We start from the raw sequence: 16,719 nt of genomic DNA, 5'->3' as shown, positions 1-16,719 counted from the left end.
AGCCCTGCAATCTCAATTTGAGATCTGAGAGGCAAGCTGGGTTCTTGCTTGTTTGCACAACACCAGCAATATGGATTCTGCAGGTAAAATGCTGCCCTCAGTTCACCTCTACAAGCTTTCGATGGGGCCATATTTGTTTAACCAAAGTGAGAAATAGTCACAATCTGGAACTTGGTTAACAAGTGCATAAAATGTGCAAGAAAAAAATCCAGCTCGCTCAGGCATTGCTTTCCTGAATCTGCAAGAGTAACCAAAAAGAATAGTTAAATTGTTTTTGTCACTTGAGCAAGCAGAAAGGATTCCAAAACCCCATACTCCTGAGGGAATTCTGCATGGAGGTGGGAGATCACCCTGCAGCTCCCTCCCCTTCTGGGACATGGACTCGGCAGTGAGGCTACACCCGGACACAGTGCACTGGCTGGGCCTGCCCCAGAGGTCCGTGTGCCCGTGTGTGTGCACGCATGTGTTGCATTGTGATCTCCCACCTCCATGCAGCCATTGGCCTGTACTACCCACTGCCATGCTGGAGCTGCCACATTTATTGACAAATAAAATTTGCAGAATTTTTAATTTTTTGGTGCAGAATCCCCTCAGGAGTCGCAGGTGAAGCAACTCACCAGGGTTAGCAGCCCCACGACAGGCGCACCAGGTGTGGGGCAGGCAGGCTCAGCCCAACAGGATCCAAGTGTGGTAGGGCTTAGTGTGGGGGATCCAGGTATGGGTTGAGAGGGTTCTGTGTGGGGCAAGCTGAGTGCGGGCGGCTCAGTGGGGGATCTGGATGCACAGGGGCTTGTTGGGGGGTTCCAGCTGCAGGGGCAATGGGATTCTGCAGGGAGGTCCAGGTGAAGGTGGTTGGGGATCAGCGGGGGGGGGTCTGGGTGGCTCAGCGAGGGGGGTCCAAGGGCTGGGGCTTGGTGGGTGTCTCGGTGCAGCTGATTGGGGCTCAGGGGGGTAGTGGTCTGGAGGCAGAGTTAGGGGAACGGATGAAGGGGTGTTGGGCAGATTGGGGGTCTGGATGCAGGGGGGTTGGGCAGACAGGGGAGCAGCTCCCCATACAGTGATCCCTCCCCCTGTGTCTGAGGAGTGATGGGGGCAGGAAGGGGGGGGGGAAGGGTGTGGAGCCAGGGGAGGTTTCTGGAGGTGGGTCTGACCCAGACCTGGTCCGTGGTCCCAGCCACTCTATGCAAGGGAAGTGCGCTCCTCCCCCACCCCAGTCAGGACTAGCAGCTGAGCCCAGTGCAGAATATGATGCACCATGTGGGGTGGGGCTGAGGAGGGCCAGGTGCAGGGGGGCTCCGGATGCAGGGGTGGCGCTCGCCAGGGTGGGGGGGCTCAGGGGCAGGGGGCAAGGCTCAGTAGTGCGGGCTGGGGCAGTCCAAATGCACAGGGGTTGGATCCGGGTGGGTCTGACCTGGCACCGGCTGGGGCATCCTCAGCCCTCTTCCCGCAGTGATTTACCTCTCCGTCAGCTGCTCTGGGCACCCGAAATGACATGCCCGCACTGCTGGGAAGGAGAGCATGACCGCTCTTGCGGCTTCCCTTTGCTTCCCCATCAGAAAGTCATTTTTCTTCAGGGAAGCAAAGAAATCTGTGTGGGACAAGATTCTGCACACCCGCAGTGGTGCAGAATTTCCCCAGGAGTAAACCCACAGCAGATCTGAGTAAGACGACAACGTTATTCTCCTTGTGCAGTAACAATGATTCTTCGAGATGTGTGTCCCTGTGGGTGCTCGCTTCCCTGTGCTGCTGATTGGAGAACTTCAATAGCAGTGTCCGTTAGGGCCGCACACGAAGCTAGTCAGCGTGCATGGGTACTGTCACTCTGAGTGCTTCACTGTAGGGGACTCCCGAGCTGTACCCCTTCTGGAGGGCCGGGACTTCAGAGTCGGGTCAGTTACAGATGACAGAATTGCGGAGTCAAAGATGGCATCGGCGGTGTTGTCCCCAGTGACTGCATAGTGTTCTGCGAAAGTGTGGACTGACGCCCATGTCACGGCTCTACAGGGCTCTGAGATAGGGACATCATTGAAGAAGGCAACAAATGAGAAGACGACAGACTTTGTGGCATGTGTATGAACAGGGCATGGAAGGATCATGTTGCGAATTTGGTAACACTGTCTGATGCAATTCAAGACCCCCTTAGAGAGCTTTTGGGCTGATATTGCTGAGCCCTTGGATCTTTCTGCCATGGATCGGGGACTGCCTGAAAACCCTTGTCCTGTCAGCAGAGCTCTGGCCTTATACCTTGACATCTATGGTATGTAGTATAGCCTCCCTGTTGTCTTGGTGAGGCTTGGGGTAGAAGACTGGAAGGTGGATCAGTTGATTCATGTGAAAAGAAGAGGTTACCTTAGGAATGAATTTTGGATGCGGCCTGAGCGTAACCTTGTCTGGAAAAAATACCATGTAGGGAGGATGCGCCACCAGAGCTGCTCTCTATCCTATTCTCCTGGCCAAGGTAATCGCTACCAGGAAGGGCGTTTTCATAGATAGGTACGTCTGTGAACAGATAGCCAGGGGTTCAAAGGGAGGCCTAGTAAGAACTTCCAGTACCAGGTTTAGGACCCACATGGGGATAGAAAATCAAGGTTGAGGGAAGAGGTTTATTATTTATATCCTTGAGGAATCTTTTAGTGGTTGGGTGTGACAGCACTGAGTACCCCTCTACAGGTTGGTGGAAGGTTGTTCGAGCTGCTAGATGGACCCTAAGAGAGATTTGGGATAATCCTGACTTAAGGGTCAAAAGCATAGTCTAGTTTATGTGAAAAAGTTGAGGATGTTGGGGAGATTTGTTCTGAGAGGAGGTGCAGAATGGTTGGGAGGGAGATTGGCGGGCATATCATGAGCTCTGACAGATGGGGTACCAGGTTTACCTCAGCCAAGTAGGAGCAATCAAAATCATGAGGGCTCTGCTCCTTTTTATTTTCAGCGGGACCTTCAACAGTAGGGGAAACAGAGGGAAAGCGTCCCATGGGAGGAGAGCAACACCCAGGAAATGGAGCAGTAGCGTGGACCTTTCTTGTTCAGGTAAGTGGCGAACAGGTCTGTGAATGGTCTTCATCATCTGGATAGGTCGTGAAGTACTATTGGGTGTATCTCCCGATCATGGTTGTGTGGGAATTTGCAACTGAGACTGTCCGCTATCAAGTTTTGTGTGCCTGAGAGGTAAGCCACAGAAAGTGTAACATTGTGGAAAATGGACCCATTCCATAACTTCATTGCCTCTGTGCTTAGGGATAGCCACTTGGCTCTCCCCTGCTGATTGATACAGTACATACAGGCTATGTTGTCTGTTAGGATCTTTGTGTGTGATCCTGCGATCACCAGGAGGAAATGGGTGCAGGTGTTCCTGACAGCTGCTGGCTTGAGGAGATTGATGTGAAGGGACATCTCCATGGGTGACCATTTGCCTTGTGTCGTGAGGCCGTTTAGATAAATGCCCTATCCTATGAGTGATGCGTCGGTGGTGAGGAGCAATGACTGATGTTTGTGAGAAGGGAATCCCTTTGCAAACATTGGCTGGGTCCTTCCACCAGTCTGAAGAGCTTTTTATCCTGATGGGTAATGACAGGGGTTTGTCTTACCTGTCCTTGTTCAGTCTGTCAACCGAGCCAAACCATATTTGGAGGCATCACATGTGAAGCCTGGCATGAGGTATCACCACCATGCCCACTGCTGTATGTCCCAAGAGTGGGAGGCAAAGCCTGGCTGGCATTTGTGGACTGCTTTCAACAGTCGTGAAGTGCCTCTGGCAACTTCTCAATAAAGTAATTCAATTTAGACTAATTTATGTAGTCGTATTTCACTGTGAGGGCTTGGTAGTTGGCAATCCAGAACCGAGGAGTACCCTTTTCTGCCAAAAAGATCAAGGCCCTTCCAATTCCTATCATCAGTAGCAGCCCTTGACTGGTGTTGTCGGCCATGGAAGTTGACACCATCCACCATGATGGAGTTGGTTGGTGGGTGGGAAAAAAGGAATTCAAATTCCCTGGCGAGGACATAGTGTTTTTTGTCTGCTTGCTTGCAGGTTGGGGCCACTGATGCCGGGCTTTGCCAGGTCTAAAATGGCCTCAATAATCGGCAGGACGATCTTTGAGGACGACGTCAAGGAGCTGATGGTGGGGATCCCTGACTTCCTCCAATGGTATTTTCGCCAGCTCCTGGAAAAGTCAAAAGTCATCTGCCAAGGATGGTGGGGGAGGCATGATGGCTTCATCCAGAGAAGGAGGAGGATATGGTCCTCCGTGTCGCTTCCTCCTCAGTACTGGCTTCCTGCTCCTCTTATCTCTTGAGGCGGTTCCAAAACCCTGGATGCTGCAGCAGAGGGGGTGTGCCTGGAGGGTTCTTGAGTGAGGCTCAAAGCTCGAGAGGCATGCTGTCGGTGCACTGCCCGAGGGTCCCAATATGGCCATTTCTGTGGCATAGAGCCCGGTGGTGGCACCCATGGGTGCCTGTACCAAGATGGTGGTGGTGGTGGGGGCCATCCTGAGGCCCTGTTGGTAGTGAGCACCATATGGAACGTGGGAGGAGTATTGTGACACTACCTCCTCTGGCTCACTGTCTGAATCCTCGCTAAGAGCGAAGCGGCATGGCACGGCAGCAGGAATACTTCCTGTGTTTGGTAGAAGCACGGTGCAGAGGTCTCGGTACTGAGGCGGAGGCTTGAGTGCATCTGGCATGCAGAGGTCTCTGGAATGACGGGATTCTGCTGGTACCAATCATTCTGGCATCGGTGGTGGTGCCAGGATGGGGGGTAGAGACCTTGTCCGCACCTGTCTTTCAGGTGCCATGTGAGCTGTCGCTGGTGGTACCAAAGTGGACTCACGTACCGGGAGAGTCTTTTTAGAACATTTACTCTTGTCCTTCAGTAACATGCCCATCGGATCCATGGGCCTGGCAGTGGTACCAGTAGCCGTTCGTTGTTGTGAGGCCTGGCTGCTGGACTGAGATGGTCTCGGTGCCAGCAGTGCCGAAGATGCCGAGTGAGATGATGATCACTTACGGCCATCTCAGGGCTCACTAACGGGACTTCCCACTCTCTTCTTGGACGACTTGTGAGTGGGGGTCCGCAGCCTGTTTCTTCAACCCACATCCCTTAGATGTGTGAGATTGCGGGAAGACTCATGTCTACTACGCGACTGCTATCGCAGAGCTGCCTCCAGGAAGATGATCTTCTGGAGGAGCGCTCTGTCTTTGCAGGATCCTGGATGGAGTTGTTGGCAAAGACTACACTTCTGCTGTATGTGGCCTTCCCTGAGGCAGTGAATGCACTGAGTGCACTTTTCCACAACTGGGATCGCCTCTTTACAGGTGTGGCACTTGAAGCCTAGTGAACCAAGCATACCCCATTGAGGAGAAGGATCTCCGGCAGGGAAAAAAGGTGGGAAGAAAAACAGTCAGGGGGAGGGGGGATAGAGCATAAGAAAGGAGGAGAAAGAAAAAACTACAACTAGAACTAGGAGGCTAACTAACTAAAACTATGTAGAACAAGAGAACAACAGGCTTAACGGACTGCTAATGGCACCATCTCTAGCCAGGGGCAGCTGAGAAAGACTGGGGTGGGGGAGGTTAGCCCATGCGCACTAACTAGCCTCATGTCGCAGCATGAGGAAAGACAGCACACGTGCGGGCCTAATGGACACTGCTAATGAAGTTCACCGATCAGCAGCTCAGAGATGCAAGCACACCTACAATGGAGCACCCATAGGGACACTACTCGAAGAAGCAGCTCCATTTTATACATTCACTTCAGACTAGATTTTATTATGGTGGTTTTGTAACTGGAAGAGTCCTAGTAAATCTGCTTCCGAGTGAAAAAGAAGTTTCATTGCTCTGTGCTGGGACTGTAGAATTCTTGAGATTCCAATAAAAAATAAATTAAAACCCCCACTAGAACTTCACAAGAACTCCATGCTTAACAGAAATATGCATTCAATGTATGCTTTTCATTTCATTAGGTATTACACAAGTTTGAAAGCCTCCAAATAAGGACAACTCTCACTTACTTGAACTCTTCCTGTTTCTGTTTTTTGTAGTCTTGCCTGTATTTTGTAAAGGCGTCAAATAAGTGATAAATTATTTCTGCACTAAAAATTCGAACTCCTAAACTATCGGCCATTTCCTGGGCATCTCGTTCAATCCTCACATCAAATGCCAGAATTACTGCATACCTGCAAGTTTAAAAATAAAATAAATAAATAAATAAAATCAGCTGTGAAGTAGCCTACAGAACAAGTAACAGTTGGAAACTTTACCATATGTTGTAATGAGCACAGCAGCATAAGAATAAGTTACTTACTGAGGATCATGTTCCAGCATAACTGATGCCTTCATAACATCCTTTTTATGGACAGGACCTATGTTAATTCCAGCATACTGTGGGGAAAAAGCGATAAATGACTATCCTGCTCTTCTTCAGTTAGATGAACATAGAGTATTTCAGACCATAACTTTCTAATGTTTTCGTTATATCAAGTACTTACTGGCACTTCTGATGTCTTAAGAAATTCAAGTAGTGCCTCCAAAGAGCCTAACGTAGAGGCCTGGACATAAACACCTTTCTCTTCCAACTTGATAGCGTTCAGCGTTTGCTTCAGTTCATGTATTAACTCATCCTTTAAAAAGAAAAAGCAAGTTTTAGCAATCTTATCAAACTACAATAACCTGCTAAGCTTCAAAACTCCTCTATCCATCCACGGTCTTATAATGCACCCATCAATATGGTATCTCGACACCATGTGCCAACTTATATAATTGGCCCTCTGCTCCACCACTCCATGGCTAAAGTAACTGATGTTTCTGTCAGTATACAGAGAAGTTTCTTCTCCCCCTCCAATATAGCTAGAAGAATCTCTGGACCATGAAGTCCTACCAAATCACTTGAAGATTTTGCAAAAAGGTAGGTTTTGCATTATTATTATTGAAAGAGCTTATCTTCAAGTGGTTGCAGACATGTATTCCACACAGGTGTGTGCACACCCAGCACACCCTAGCAGTACCCTTAGGGGCAGTGCTTGCTTCCCTCCCCTCATAAGCCCTCCCATGACTATATGAGGGCAACACTGCCCCAACCCCCCCAAGTTCCTTTTCACCACCTGCAGCTGGAGTCTGAACCCTTAGTGTGCTTTTTCCTTCACTGCGTTTTGCATCATCTTTGTATATAGTTATAGTTAGTACCCTTAATTAGTCAGTAATAGTAAGCAGTTAGGTAGTGTCTCCCCATGGGATGCCCTCATCAGGGTTTAAATATTGCCCGTTGCATGGGGCAGCTATCCCCAATAATGATCCCCACACCAGAAATGTATTGTGTCTTGGGGAAGGGCACTTTAAAGAAAGATGCTCTATATGTGAGTCCTTTAAAAAGAGGACACAGGTAGCTAGAGACTTAGGATTAAAACAGGACCTTCTCAAGCAGGCAATGAGGCCTGCCTCGATGCGGGACTGCTGTGGAGAATCAGGCCCCTCAAAGAGTGCTGCAGCCAGTATGGACTGGTGCTTCTAGACCAAGCTTGGAGTACTCACCCAGGGGAAAAAAGAAGAAAAAAAAAAAAAAAAGGGACTGCTCCCCTTCATCGGGACCCCTGAGAAAAAGAAACCACAAAACAGATTGTGGTTGTTTCAGAGGTCAAGGAGATCATCTGCTCCACCTAAGAGAAGTACCAACTAGCACTAGGAGTCTCCCGGTATGCACGACAGAGCAGGACCCAATCTCCGGTACTAAGGTGGGATCAGGATGAATCTGTACCGTTGACTCCAGTATGACCTCGGGGGCACCCTTTGAGACAGGTACCCTTGGCAGAGATGTCAGCACTGTCAGTTTCCACTCTGACTGCCTATCAGGCAGCAGATTTGCTGTGCCTGCCTGTCTCTGTTTCACTGATTATTCAGGATCATACAGCTGCAGTGGCATCATTTGCTGAGTACTCAGCTCTCCTGGGTTTGGTGGCAGTTTCCTGCTGAAACTGAGCATATCGTTGACATGGATAGAATCCTTGGTACTGATACAGACTATGCCACTGTCTGCATCTGCTGGCCTGGGACCAGCTTCATTTTGAAACCGATGCCTCTTTTGGGGCCCAGTACAAGTTTGGAGCTGGTCCCAGTATTCAAAAAGCCATCAACTGTTCCTTTCATACTGATGCCACTGTGGGGCTGGGCCCTGGATAGTGCGGGACACTTGGTAGCTCGGTCAGGAGTGGCCACAGGAGGGCTCGGGCTGGGGGTGCGGGCCCTGGGGGATCAGGGTTGGGGCAGGGGATTGGGGCACAGGAAGTGGTTGGGGTGCAGGCTCTGGGCAGTGCTTACCTCAAGCAGCTCCCAGAAGCAGTGGCATGTCCCCCGTCCGGCTCCTACACGGAGGCGCGGCCAGGCAGCTGTGCACACTGCCCCGGCAGCTCTGCACGCTGCCCCATCCGCAGGTGCCACCCCCGCAGCTTCCGGAAGCAGCGCCATGTCCCCCTACCAGCTCCTACACGGTGGAGTGGCCAGGCAGCTCTGCGCGCTGCCCTGTCCCCAGGCACCGCCCCTGCACCTCCCATTGGCTGCGGTTCCCGGCCAATGGGAGCTGCAGGGGTAGCACTTGGGGCAGTGGCAGCATGTGGAACCCTCTGACTGCCCCTACGCGTAGGAGACAGAGAGGGGACATGCCGCTGCTTCTGGAAACCGTGTGGAGCCACGGCACACGCGGAGCGGGTCAAACCCCTGACCCCGCTCCCTGGCTGGAGCGCCAGAGAGGGGCAAGCCCCAGACCGTGCTCCCCAGCGGGAGCTCAAGGGCCAGATTAAAATGTCTGACAGGCCGGATGCGGCCTGTAGTTTGACCACCCCTGCTCTAGAATGACAACACCGGTACCTCCAGTAGGCTCCCCACTGGAACCACTTATCCTGCAGTCCCTCTGCATGAGGACATCCTGAACCTTTGGGACAGTCGGATGTCATTCCATTGGCCCCAGCTACCTCGTCCTCTTCAGCACTGATGACGAAGTGGTACCTTAGTCCTTGTCTCCAGTACCAGAGGACTGCAGATCACATCAGGATCTGATCAGATGCATGGCATCGGTCTGAGGTATTCAGGTCAAGTTTGTGCAGGAAAATACCCATACATTGGTGGATATCCTCCAGCCACTGGCTTCTGGGAGAGTTGCCCTCCCAAAAAACAAAGCAACATTAGAGCCTGCTAAATCTTACAGAATACCCTAGCTTTGTTAATGCCCACAGCAAAGTGCACTGATAAGAGATACTATGTCCCAGTGCAGGACTTCAAATCCTATTTCACCCATCCAGCTCCCAATTCCCTGGTTGTGACAGCAGCAAATGAGTGAGACAGTGAAGAAATACATCTATGTCTCAAGAGTTCAAAAGGCTAGATTTGATGGGGAGAAAGCTATTTGACTTCCTCCTTGCAGATGCACACTGCAAACCAACAGACTTATCAAAATATGATTTTATGAACTGGGACACCATGTCCAAATTTGTAGACATGTTACCAGAATCCTCCAGGGAGAAGTTCAAGGCCTTTCTTATGGAAGGTCATTTAGTGGCCAAAACATCTTTACAATCAGTCCTGGATACATCAGATGATTCATCCAGGCTCATGGCCTTGGCTGTAACTATGAGAAGAATGTCATGGTTACAAAACTCTGGCATAGCGCCTAAGATCCAGCAAAGCATATAGTGGACTTGCCATTTGCCTCGGAGAAAACGGATGAGACATTACATTCTTTCAAAGACTCTTGGGAACCCTATGCTTGTTGGGAATTTATACCCAGCCACACAGAAGGCATTTTGGGAACCAACAGCAATATCATTCTGAGCAGTATTTCCATCAGCCTTCCTACCCTGTAAGGAAGCAAGATTTCCCCTGAAAGGGGCATAAGTCACTGAGGAGGAAACTTTTTTGGTCTACATTTAGTCAAATGGCCTTCTTCAGCCAGACAGTCTGTTTGACCACTGTTTTGAGAGCAGCACCTCAGTTCTCAATGTCATATCTATGCCCCAAATATTTGGGGACAGGCTGTCTCACTTCTACAGTGCTTGGGAGATGACAATTATGGACAGATGAGTTCTAAGCACTGTGGAACTGGGTTATGCCATTCAGTTGCTAGCCATTCTCCCCTCCCATCCCATCCCTCTACCCCATCCTCCAGGGAACCCTCTCACAAGACACTGCTGTTACAGCAGGTACAAATCCTGTGTACTCTAGGGCAGCTGTTCTCAAAGACATTTTTCCCTCCCCTAAAAGCTTCTCACACCTCACCCCGCTTCTCAGTGCTCTCATGCTCTCTATCTTCAGGACACTTATTTTCAAATGACAATCTTCCCAGGCCACAGGAAGTTCCTCAGATTCCTTGTCACCGGCCATCACTACCAGGGCCTGGCTCTCCCCTTTGGACTGTTCCAAGTGAATAACTGCATTACCACAGCTGATGAAGAGGCTCAGATGATGCCTCCACAGTCATTGCAGGCTCATTCAACAAGAGGTCAGGTGACAGGGCTGCATTTCTTAGCAATGTCTCAGTAGGAGATACCTGCAGGGCTACGATGTAGTCTTCTGTTAACAGCATGTCTAGCAAAAGTGTGATCACCATGGCATCGAGATCTGATGCAAATTTTGGGAATGCACTTCTGCACTATTTAAATAGACTCCAAGCCCATCTCCTGCTGGAACTGCTTGTGAATCACCTGAGTGGAATACATGCTTGCAACCATTCAAAGAAGAAGAGACAGTTACTTACCTGTATTATAATGTCTGCTCTTCAAGATGTGGTTGCAGACATGTATTCCACGACCCATGCCCCACCCCTCTGCATTGGAGTCTCCAGCTGGGGATTTTGGTGCAAAGTAACTGAGACGAGTTGGGGTAGTGCCTTTATATAGCCATGAGAGGGAGGAGAACGAGCACTGCCCATACGGGTACTGCTAGGCAAAATTGTCCAGTTTTTGTGCACTATGCCCGTGCACCCGAGTGGAATACATGTCTGCCTCATAACTCGAAGAACAACAGTTACGATACAGGCAAGTAACTCTCTTCTTCAATCCACTGTTCTCTCCTTCCTAATACTGTTGAGATTGATGATCAGGCAATCTAGGCAGAATGTGATTGTCAGCTACCTATAGCATCTTCACTAGTGTAAGAAAACAAAGCTGCACCTTTCTGATCAGCCATGAAAGCAGAGACCCCTAAAATCTTGGTCAGCAGATATTTTTAAATGCCCTTTGTGGTACAATGTACTGAGCAAACAAATTACATATTACAGAAAACAGACTAGAAAAGACCAGCATAAAGACCTCATTAAATTCAGAGCAAAATACCCACTCCTGCCCAGGCTTCCCGCAATATTAAACACGCAGTCCAGTTCCTTGACAGACACAAATCTTTCTGTCCCCTTAATTTTGGTAAGTGCTCAGATGGTCACTGTATGGAAGATTTTCTATACACACACACACGCCAGTCAGAATTTTATGACTTTTTGGAATATGAATTTAACATTTGTTTTTAAACTAACATTAAGTGGACAGTTCTGGAAGCTGTATGATTAAATCACTGAGGCAGTCCATTTATACCATTTGATGGGATGAAGTTTTTGATCCAGACAACTAAAAGCAGCTCATCCAGAACTGTAGTACAGCTATATTAGCACAAGAACACGAAACAATTAAACATGCATAGGAAAAGTCCTCACTAAGTTTCTCTTGTGTAGTACTTCCTAACATATGCTAAAGCCAGTTCTGTAAATTCAAGTATTCTGATCTCACTAATTTAAAGAACAAATTTGTATTTTGGGTAATCACTAATTTTAATAAAATAGATCCAGATTACTACAGGTCCCAAAACAATAATTATACTTACAAACTGGATAGTTTGGTTTTTAATAACTTAATCTCAGAATCACAGACTCCAGTAAGCTAATTTTCTACCTGGTAATAAATGTGTCATGGAAACACTAACAAATTCCACTGTGCTAGAGTTACAGGTTATAGTGTTAACACAAAACTATCATACATTACGAAATTGTTTTAGATCTAACTAAAATGGCTACGTTTCCTACATGCTGAAGTTTCAACATTTTAACAGATTAAAAATTCCTGTTAAAAAGATTTTAATTCTGTTACTTTTAATCATTCAGTGGATTTCATGTTACTTGGCATTCCATTCTAGATCCTACTGGAATTGTATATGTTCAGCAATGCCTCACCTTAAGAACTGGGATCTCATCCTCTTTATGAGCCACAAGCAGGGGCAAACCAGCCAATGTTTTCTCCAAGTCTTTCCCAAGAATCTTTACACCCTGGGCTGCAATAACTTCTTTGTGTTTTTCATACTGATTCTGAAGAAAGGGGGGGGAAAAAAATTAATTTACGAGTTCACATGGATGTTCTTTAGCAGCACACAGCAGGGGGTTAGCTACTCAGCAGATCATCTGGTCATATGTCCCTTTTTTCCCATGCTACCAACAAAGACAGTCAAAGATGCCTAATTTTATGGCTGCACAAGCAAACAAGGAGGCAGACTCCGACAATCAAGCCCTGTACCACAAAGGTGGCTCAGGCCTGATCCCACTCCTTCCAGATTTTCTTTGCCTCCAATTCCCTGAAGTGGGGAGCGTGTGCTTCAGTCTGCATGCCCAGCTGCTCTCTCCTTAATTCTTCCTCTTGCCTCTCTTTTAAGCCCAGAACTAAAGAAAAGGCCCAAGAGAGAAGGAAAAGGAATCCCAGAAAAGGACAGAAAACAGAGCAGCAGAGAGAGAGCCTATCAGCAAGTCCCCTGCTTCTGGCATAGATTTAGTTTTGTTTTGTTTTTTGGTGGGGGGGAGAGGAGGGAGGCACTCTACAAAGAGTCTACAAGGGCTCTGCCCCCCCACCCCCACATACTCAGCATGACTGGAGAATAGGTGGTCTTCGATGAGGAAAGTAGGCAGCCCTTCCTAACAGCCTCTTTCCTGATAGCAATACACTGGCATCGCCCCTCTCTCATCTCCCTGAAGCTCCAGCACTGTTCCTCCACAGCCTAGGGGAACCCTCTCCTACCCAGACCCTCCCTACAGCAAGGCATTTCACAGTCTCAGCTTGAAGAGACCATCAAGTCAGTGTCGGGATCCATTACCTCTGTAAGGTCTCCACCTTCCCTGGAGATTCCAGTACAGCTCCCTAACCCCACAAACACCCCACCCTTTCATGCTCTCTGGAGGCACCCAAATTCATCTCCTGTCTCAAGGCTGATGAAGTTTCTCTAGGTGACCCTAACTTGCTAGAGACCCCATTTCCCATTGGACCCCTCAGGAAGTGACAAGAGCTAAGGAGCCCAGACTCTCAGTAAGATTCAAGCTCTTAAGTGCACTCTGAAAATGGGACAGAGGCAAAATTTTACCCTTGATTTTAAACACAAGGGAGCATGTGCCCAAATGTGCCTTCAGTTCACCACCACCACCACCCCCGCCCTCAGTAAGCAGATACCCAGCAACTGCAGATGAATCAAACAGGACCTTGCCCTGAGAATGACAAAGAGGAGCCTTAGTATCCAGTCTATCCCTTACAGGCCAACAGCAGTACCACTGGACACCAAGGACAGGAAAGCTGACCTAGCACTTCATAGGGCCCTCAAGAAAATTGTTGTAGCCATCTACATTGCTACTCAATCTGTGTGGGTGTCCAGGTGAACCTGGACAAGGTGCCTGATCTCCCTACTACAACGAGACCCAAAAGGCCCCATTAGTGTTGTCAGATTCCACTCAGCCTTCTTCCTTCCTCTGCAACACCATTTTCAATGCAGCCAGGATTGTGTAGTCACCACAGTGGGGCATCATCATGCAAGACAGAAAATGGAATGCCAAGGTGGGTGCTAAAATCCAGATTTACCAGCTTGTCCTATTATAGTGTCCAACTCTGTGAAGCCCCCAGGATTATAGAGCCCTGCAAGGACATACTTCCCCAACAATAGAAAAGATGGTTTTATTGTTAAGCTTCTGGACTGGAACTCAAGATCTGGATTTTAATCTGAGAAATGTTTATGATGTGTTATGCAAAGGGGAAGACTAGTGAGTCATAACGGTTCCTCTGGCCTTAGGTCTATGAAATGCTCCAGACCCTTACTGCCTTCATTTCAAGTAGAGTAACAGAGAAAAGCTCTTCTGCTCCTCATCAGGTTCTAGCTTCTCCTCTTCCTCCTCTCATAAATCGACTTTTCACTTCTGTGGCTCTCCTCCTCCTTTCAGAATGATCCAGAAGTCAAGATTCTAACCTCCCTGTCTACTCCCTAGCTACACAACCCTAGTGAGATCAGGCTGGCCCAGTCTCCTATCCCTCCTGAAGCCTGCTGCAGCACTATGCAAGAGTTTCATTCATCTCGTCTCAGGACACCTGGCACCAAACACCATAAATTACTGATTCATTGGTTCAGTAATTTCACTCTATATTTGAATGTTTTTTTTTTTTTTTAAGAAGTCTTTCTACGGGTTTTGTATGCATTTTACAAGATCTCTCCCTTCCACGTCTATGCATTATGCATGAACCTTGATGCTTGTTAATATACATTTGTGTGGTTATTCTTTGATCCTTGTCCTGAAACACTTCCACAATCAGACACATCTATGGGAGTATGGATGCATTGTGACCTGCAACTTCTTCCATTTATTCCCCCTCCTCACTTTAATTTGATCATCTTTGGACACTTTTTACTATGATGTAACGTGTACTGAATACTTCTCTGGGTTTCCCCCTTATTCTAATCTTTTGTTCTAATTCTTAAGACTTCCCTAAAATGCCACATGCACATGCTGTTCCCATACCTTAACTCGTAGTTCCTTCATAGGAGGAGGTAGCAGAAGACCTCGAATCTGAGTTACTATAGGACCTTCTACTCCAGGGACAATAATGGTATCACCCTCCTTCAGACGTCCATTAATCAAAATTACATCTATGGTAGTTCCCATGCCTGGAAGTGCTTTGACCTAAGAGATGAGAGAGAGAGAAAAAAAAGTTAAACACTTGCATTTCAACTCAGTTTATCAGCCACAAAAAGGAAAAAAGTTTGCTAGACAAATATTCTAAAGCACAGATACTGACTTACCTCCATAACCTGAGCTCTCAGTTCCTCACATTGGGCCAGTCTCTTGTTCAGCATGGTTTGCGTCAAATCAACAAGAAGGGCTATCAGACTCCCCATGCCATCCCCAGTGTGAGCAGAGGTAGGTACCAGAGAAACAAAAGTGCGGGGATCCTTATTCTCATAGAACAAAGCAGCATTCAAGCCCTAGAACCAGGAACAGTACAGATGCATGGGAAATTACCACATGAACAGTAACAGCATGTAACAAGAGACTAAATGGTTCTATCACATTTTTCAAATCCTGAATTCAAGTCATAGCTCCATTTCAGTAACACCTTAATAATGCAATCTCAAATTTCACACTTTAAAGCACAAAAGGCGGCAACAGACAACACTCAAAATATGAGTAAATCCTATAAAGCTAGTTACTGTATTTTAGCTTATAGGCAGTTTCTATGGGACCAGTCAGAGGCTGTGAAAACTAAGTATTGCTGGAACACAATCACACTAGTCTGAAGAAAAAAGGGAGGAGACAGTTTCTCTCAGGTGATTCAAATGAGGGGAGAGTGTGTAGAAAATCCACTCTGTTCTTGCTGGCCCTGCATTCTCAACAAAGTGCCCCAGGACTGGAATGGGGGTAGAGAAAGCTGTCGCTAATCAAAATAAAGCACAGGTTTTCTACTTTAGTTTCAATTTATATAAATGATTAACACACTGATAAAGGGTCAGAAAATACACAGTGTGATATTCATACCATAAGAAATCTTTCTTTGGCTTGCTTTGTGAGTCAGGCTTTCAAAAGTTGTCCACCTATTTTCACTTCTGTTAACAGAAAAAAAGTTTAATAATCCAACCTACCTGTTGTGCAAATTCCACTATGATAGCTTTTGCACGTTCCTCAAATTCATCTTTTGTGTTTTTCTTCTGTTTCTTTAACGTGGTAGCTACATCTGTATCAGGGCTTTTTTTCCAGTCATATAACCTATCAATCTTGAAAATACAATTTTAATACAGTTATGTCATGCCTTGCAATGTTCAGCAGTGCATTCCTGGGTTATGCCTACAGAAGTCAACTGTCGTTTATGACCTGCCTTACATATGAATAACTTATAAGAAATATTTAAGTTATTCATAAGTATTAATCACCATAGTATCTAGATGCCAATTTATCCTAGTAACCATGTGTATGTTTCAAATATAAAAGATTTCCAACATACATGTATCCAGTATTGTAATGGAAAAACAAACAGTACTGGAGAATATTTCCGAGAGCAATAATTAAGTTTTTTTTAAACTTCAGACTGTTAAACGGAGTCTTTTGATACATGTGCAAAGTGTTTTTATACTGAAAAGGTAGTTTAATTACATGTATTCCATCAAGTTTAAGACAAAACAAGTGGGAAAAGATTTTAGTCTTCCAGCTTCCCGAGAACATGACTCTCTTAAGTCATGACTTTTTTTTTTAAATGAAATAATGTTCTTGGTGTTTATATACAGTGAAGAAAGGATACACAAAGCCCTTGCCTAAAGGATATTTAACAGTTTCTAAAAACGTATTTTAAAGCTTTTTGTTGAAGTTGGAACTCCTTTCCTTCAACAGCACAACAGAAATTAAGTCAATATCAACAGCAATTTGTTTTTTAAAGAAGATGTGTTCAAAACAGGCGTCAAAAACAA

General features: G+C 46.9%; 1 protein-coding gene across 1 annotated transcript in view; it reads right to left on the bottom strand.

Moving 5' to 3' along the window:
• Positions 1-16,719, bottom strand: part of EIF5B (eukaryotic translation initiation factor 5B) — a 68,562-nt gene that overhangs the window by 2,987 nt on the left and 48,856 nt on the right. Inside the window, exons 15-21 of the mRNA XM_065412646.1 lie at positions 15,901-16,032; positions 15,064-15,246; positions 14,783-14,944; positions 12,194-12,325; positions 6,483-6,614; positions 6,299-6,375; positions 6,006-6,170 (exon numbers count right to left, since the gene is read on the bottom strand). Of these exons, the coding sequence (XP_065268718.1) occupies positions 6,006-6,170; positions 6,299-6,375; positions 6,483-6,614; positions 12,194-12,325; positions 14,783-14,944; positions 15,064-15,246; positions 15,901-16,032 (983 nt within the window). The remainder of the gene's footprint in view (positions 1-6,005; positions 6,171-6,298; positions 6,376-6,482; positions 6,615-12,193; positions 12,326-14,782; positions 14,945-15,063; positions 15,247-15,900; positions 16,033-16,719) is intronic.

Source organism: Emys orbicularis, chromosome 1, assembly GCF_028017835.1.
Source record: "Emys orbicularis isolate rEmyOrb1 chromosome 1, rEmyOrb1.hap1, whole genome shotgun sequence".
In the NCBI taxonomy this organism is placed as follows: domain Eukaryota; kingdom Metazoa; phylum Chordata; order Testudines; family Emydidae; genus Emys; species Emys orbicularis.
This window is presented reverse-complemented; position numbering and strand designations above follow the sequence as displayed.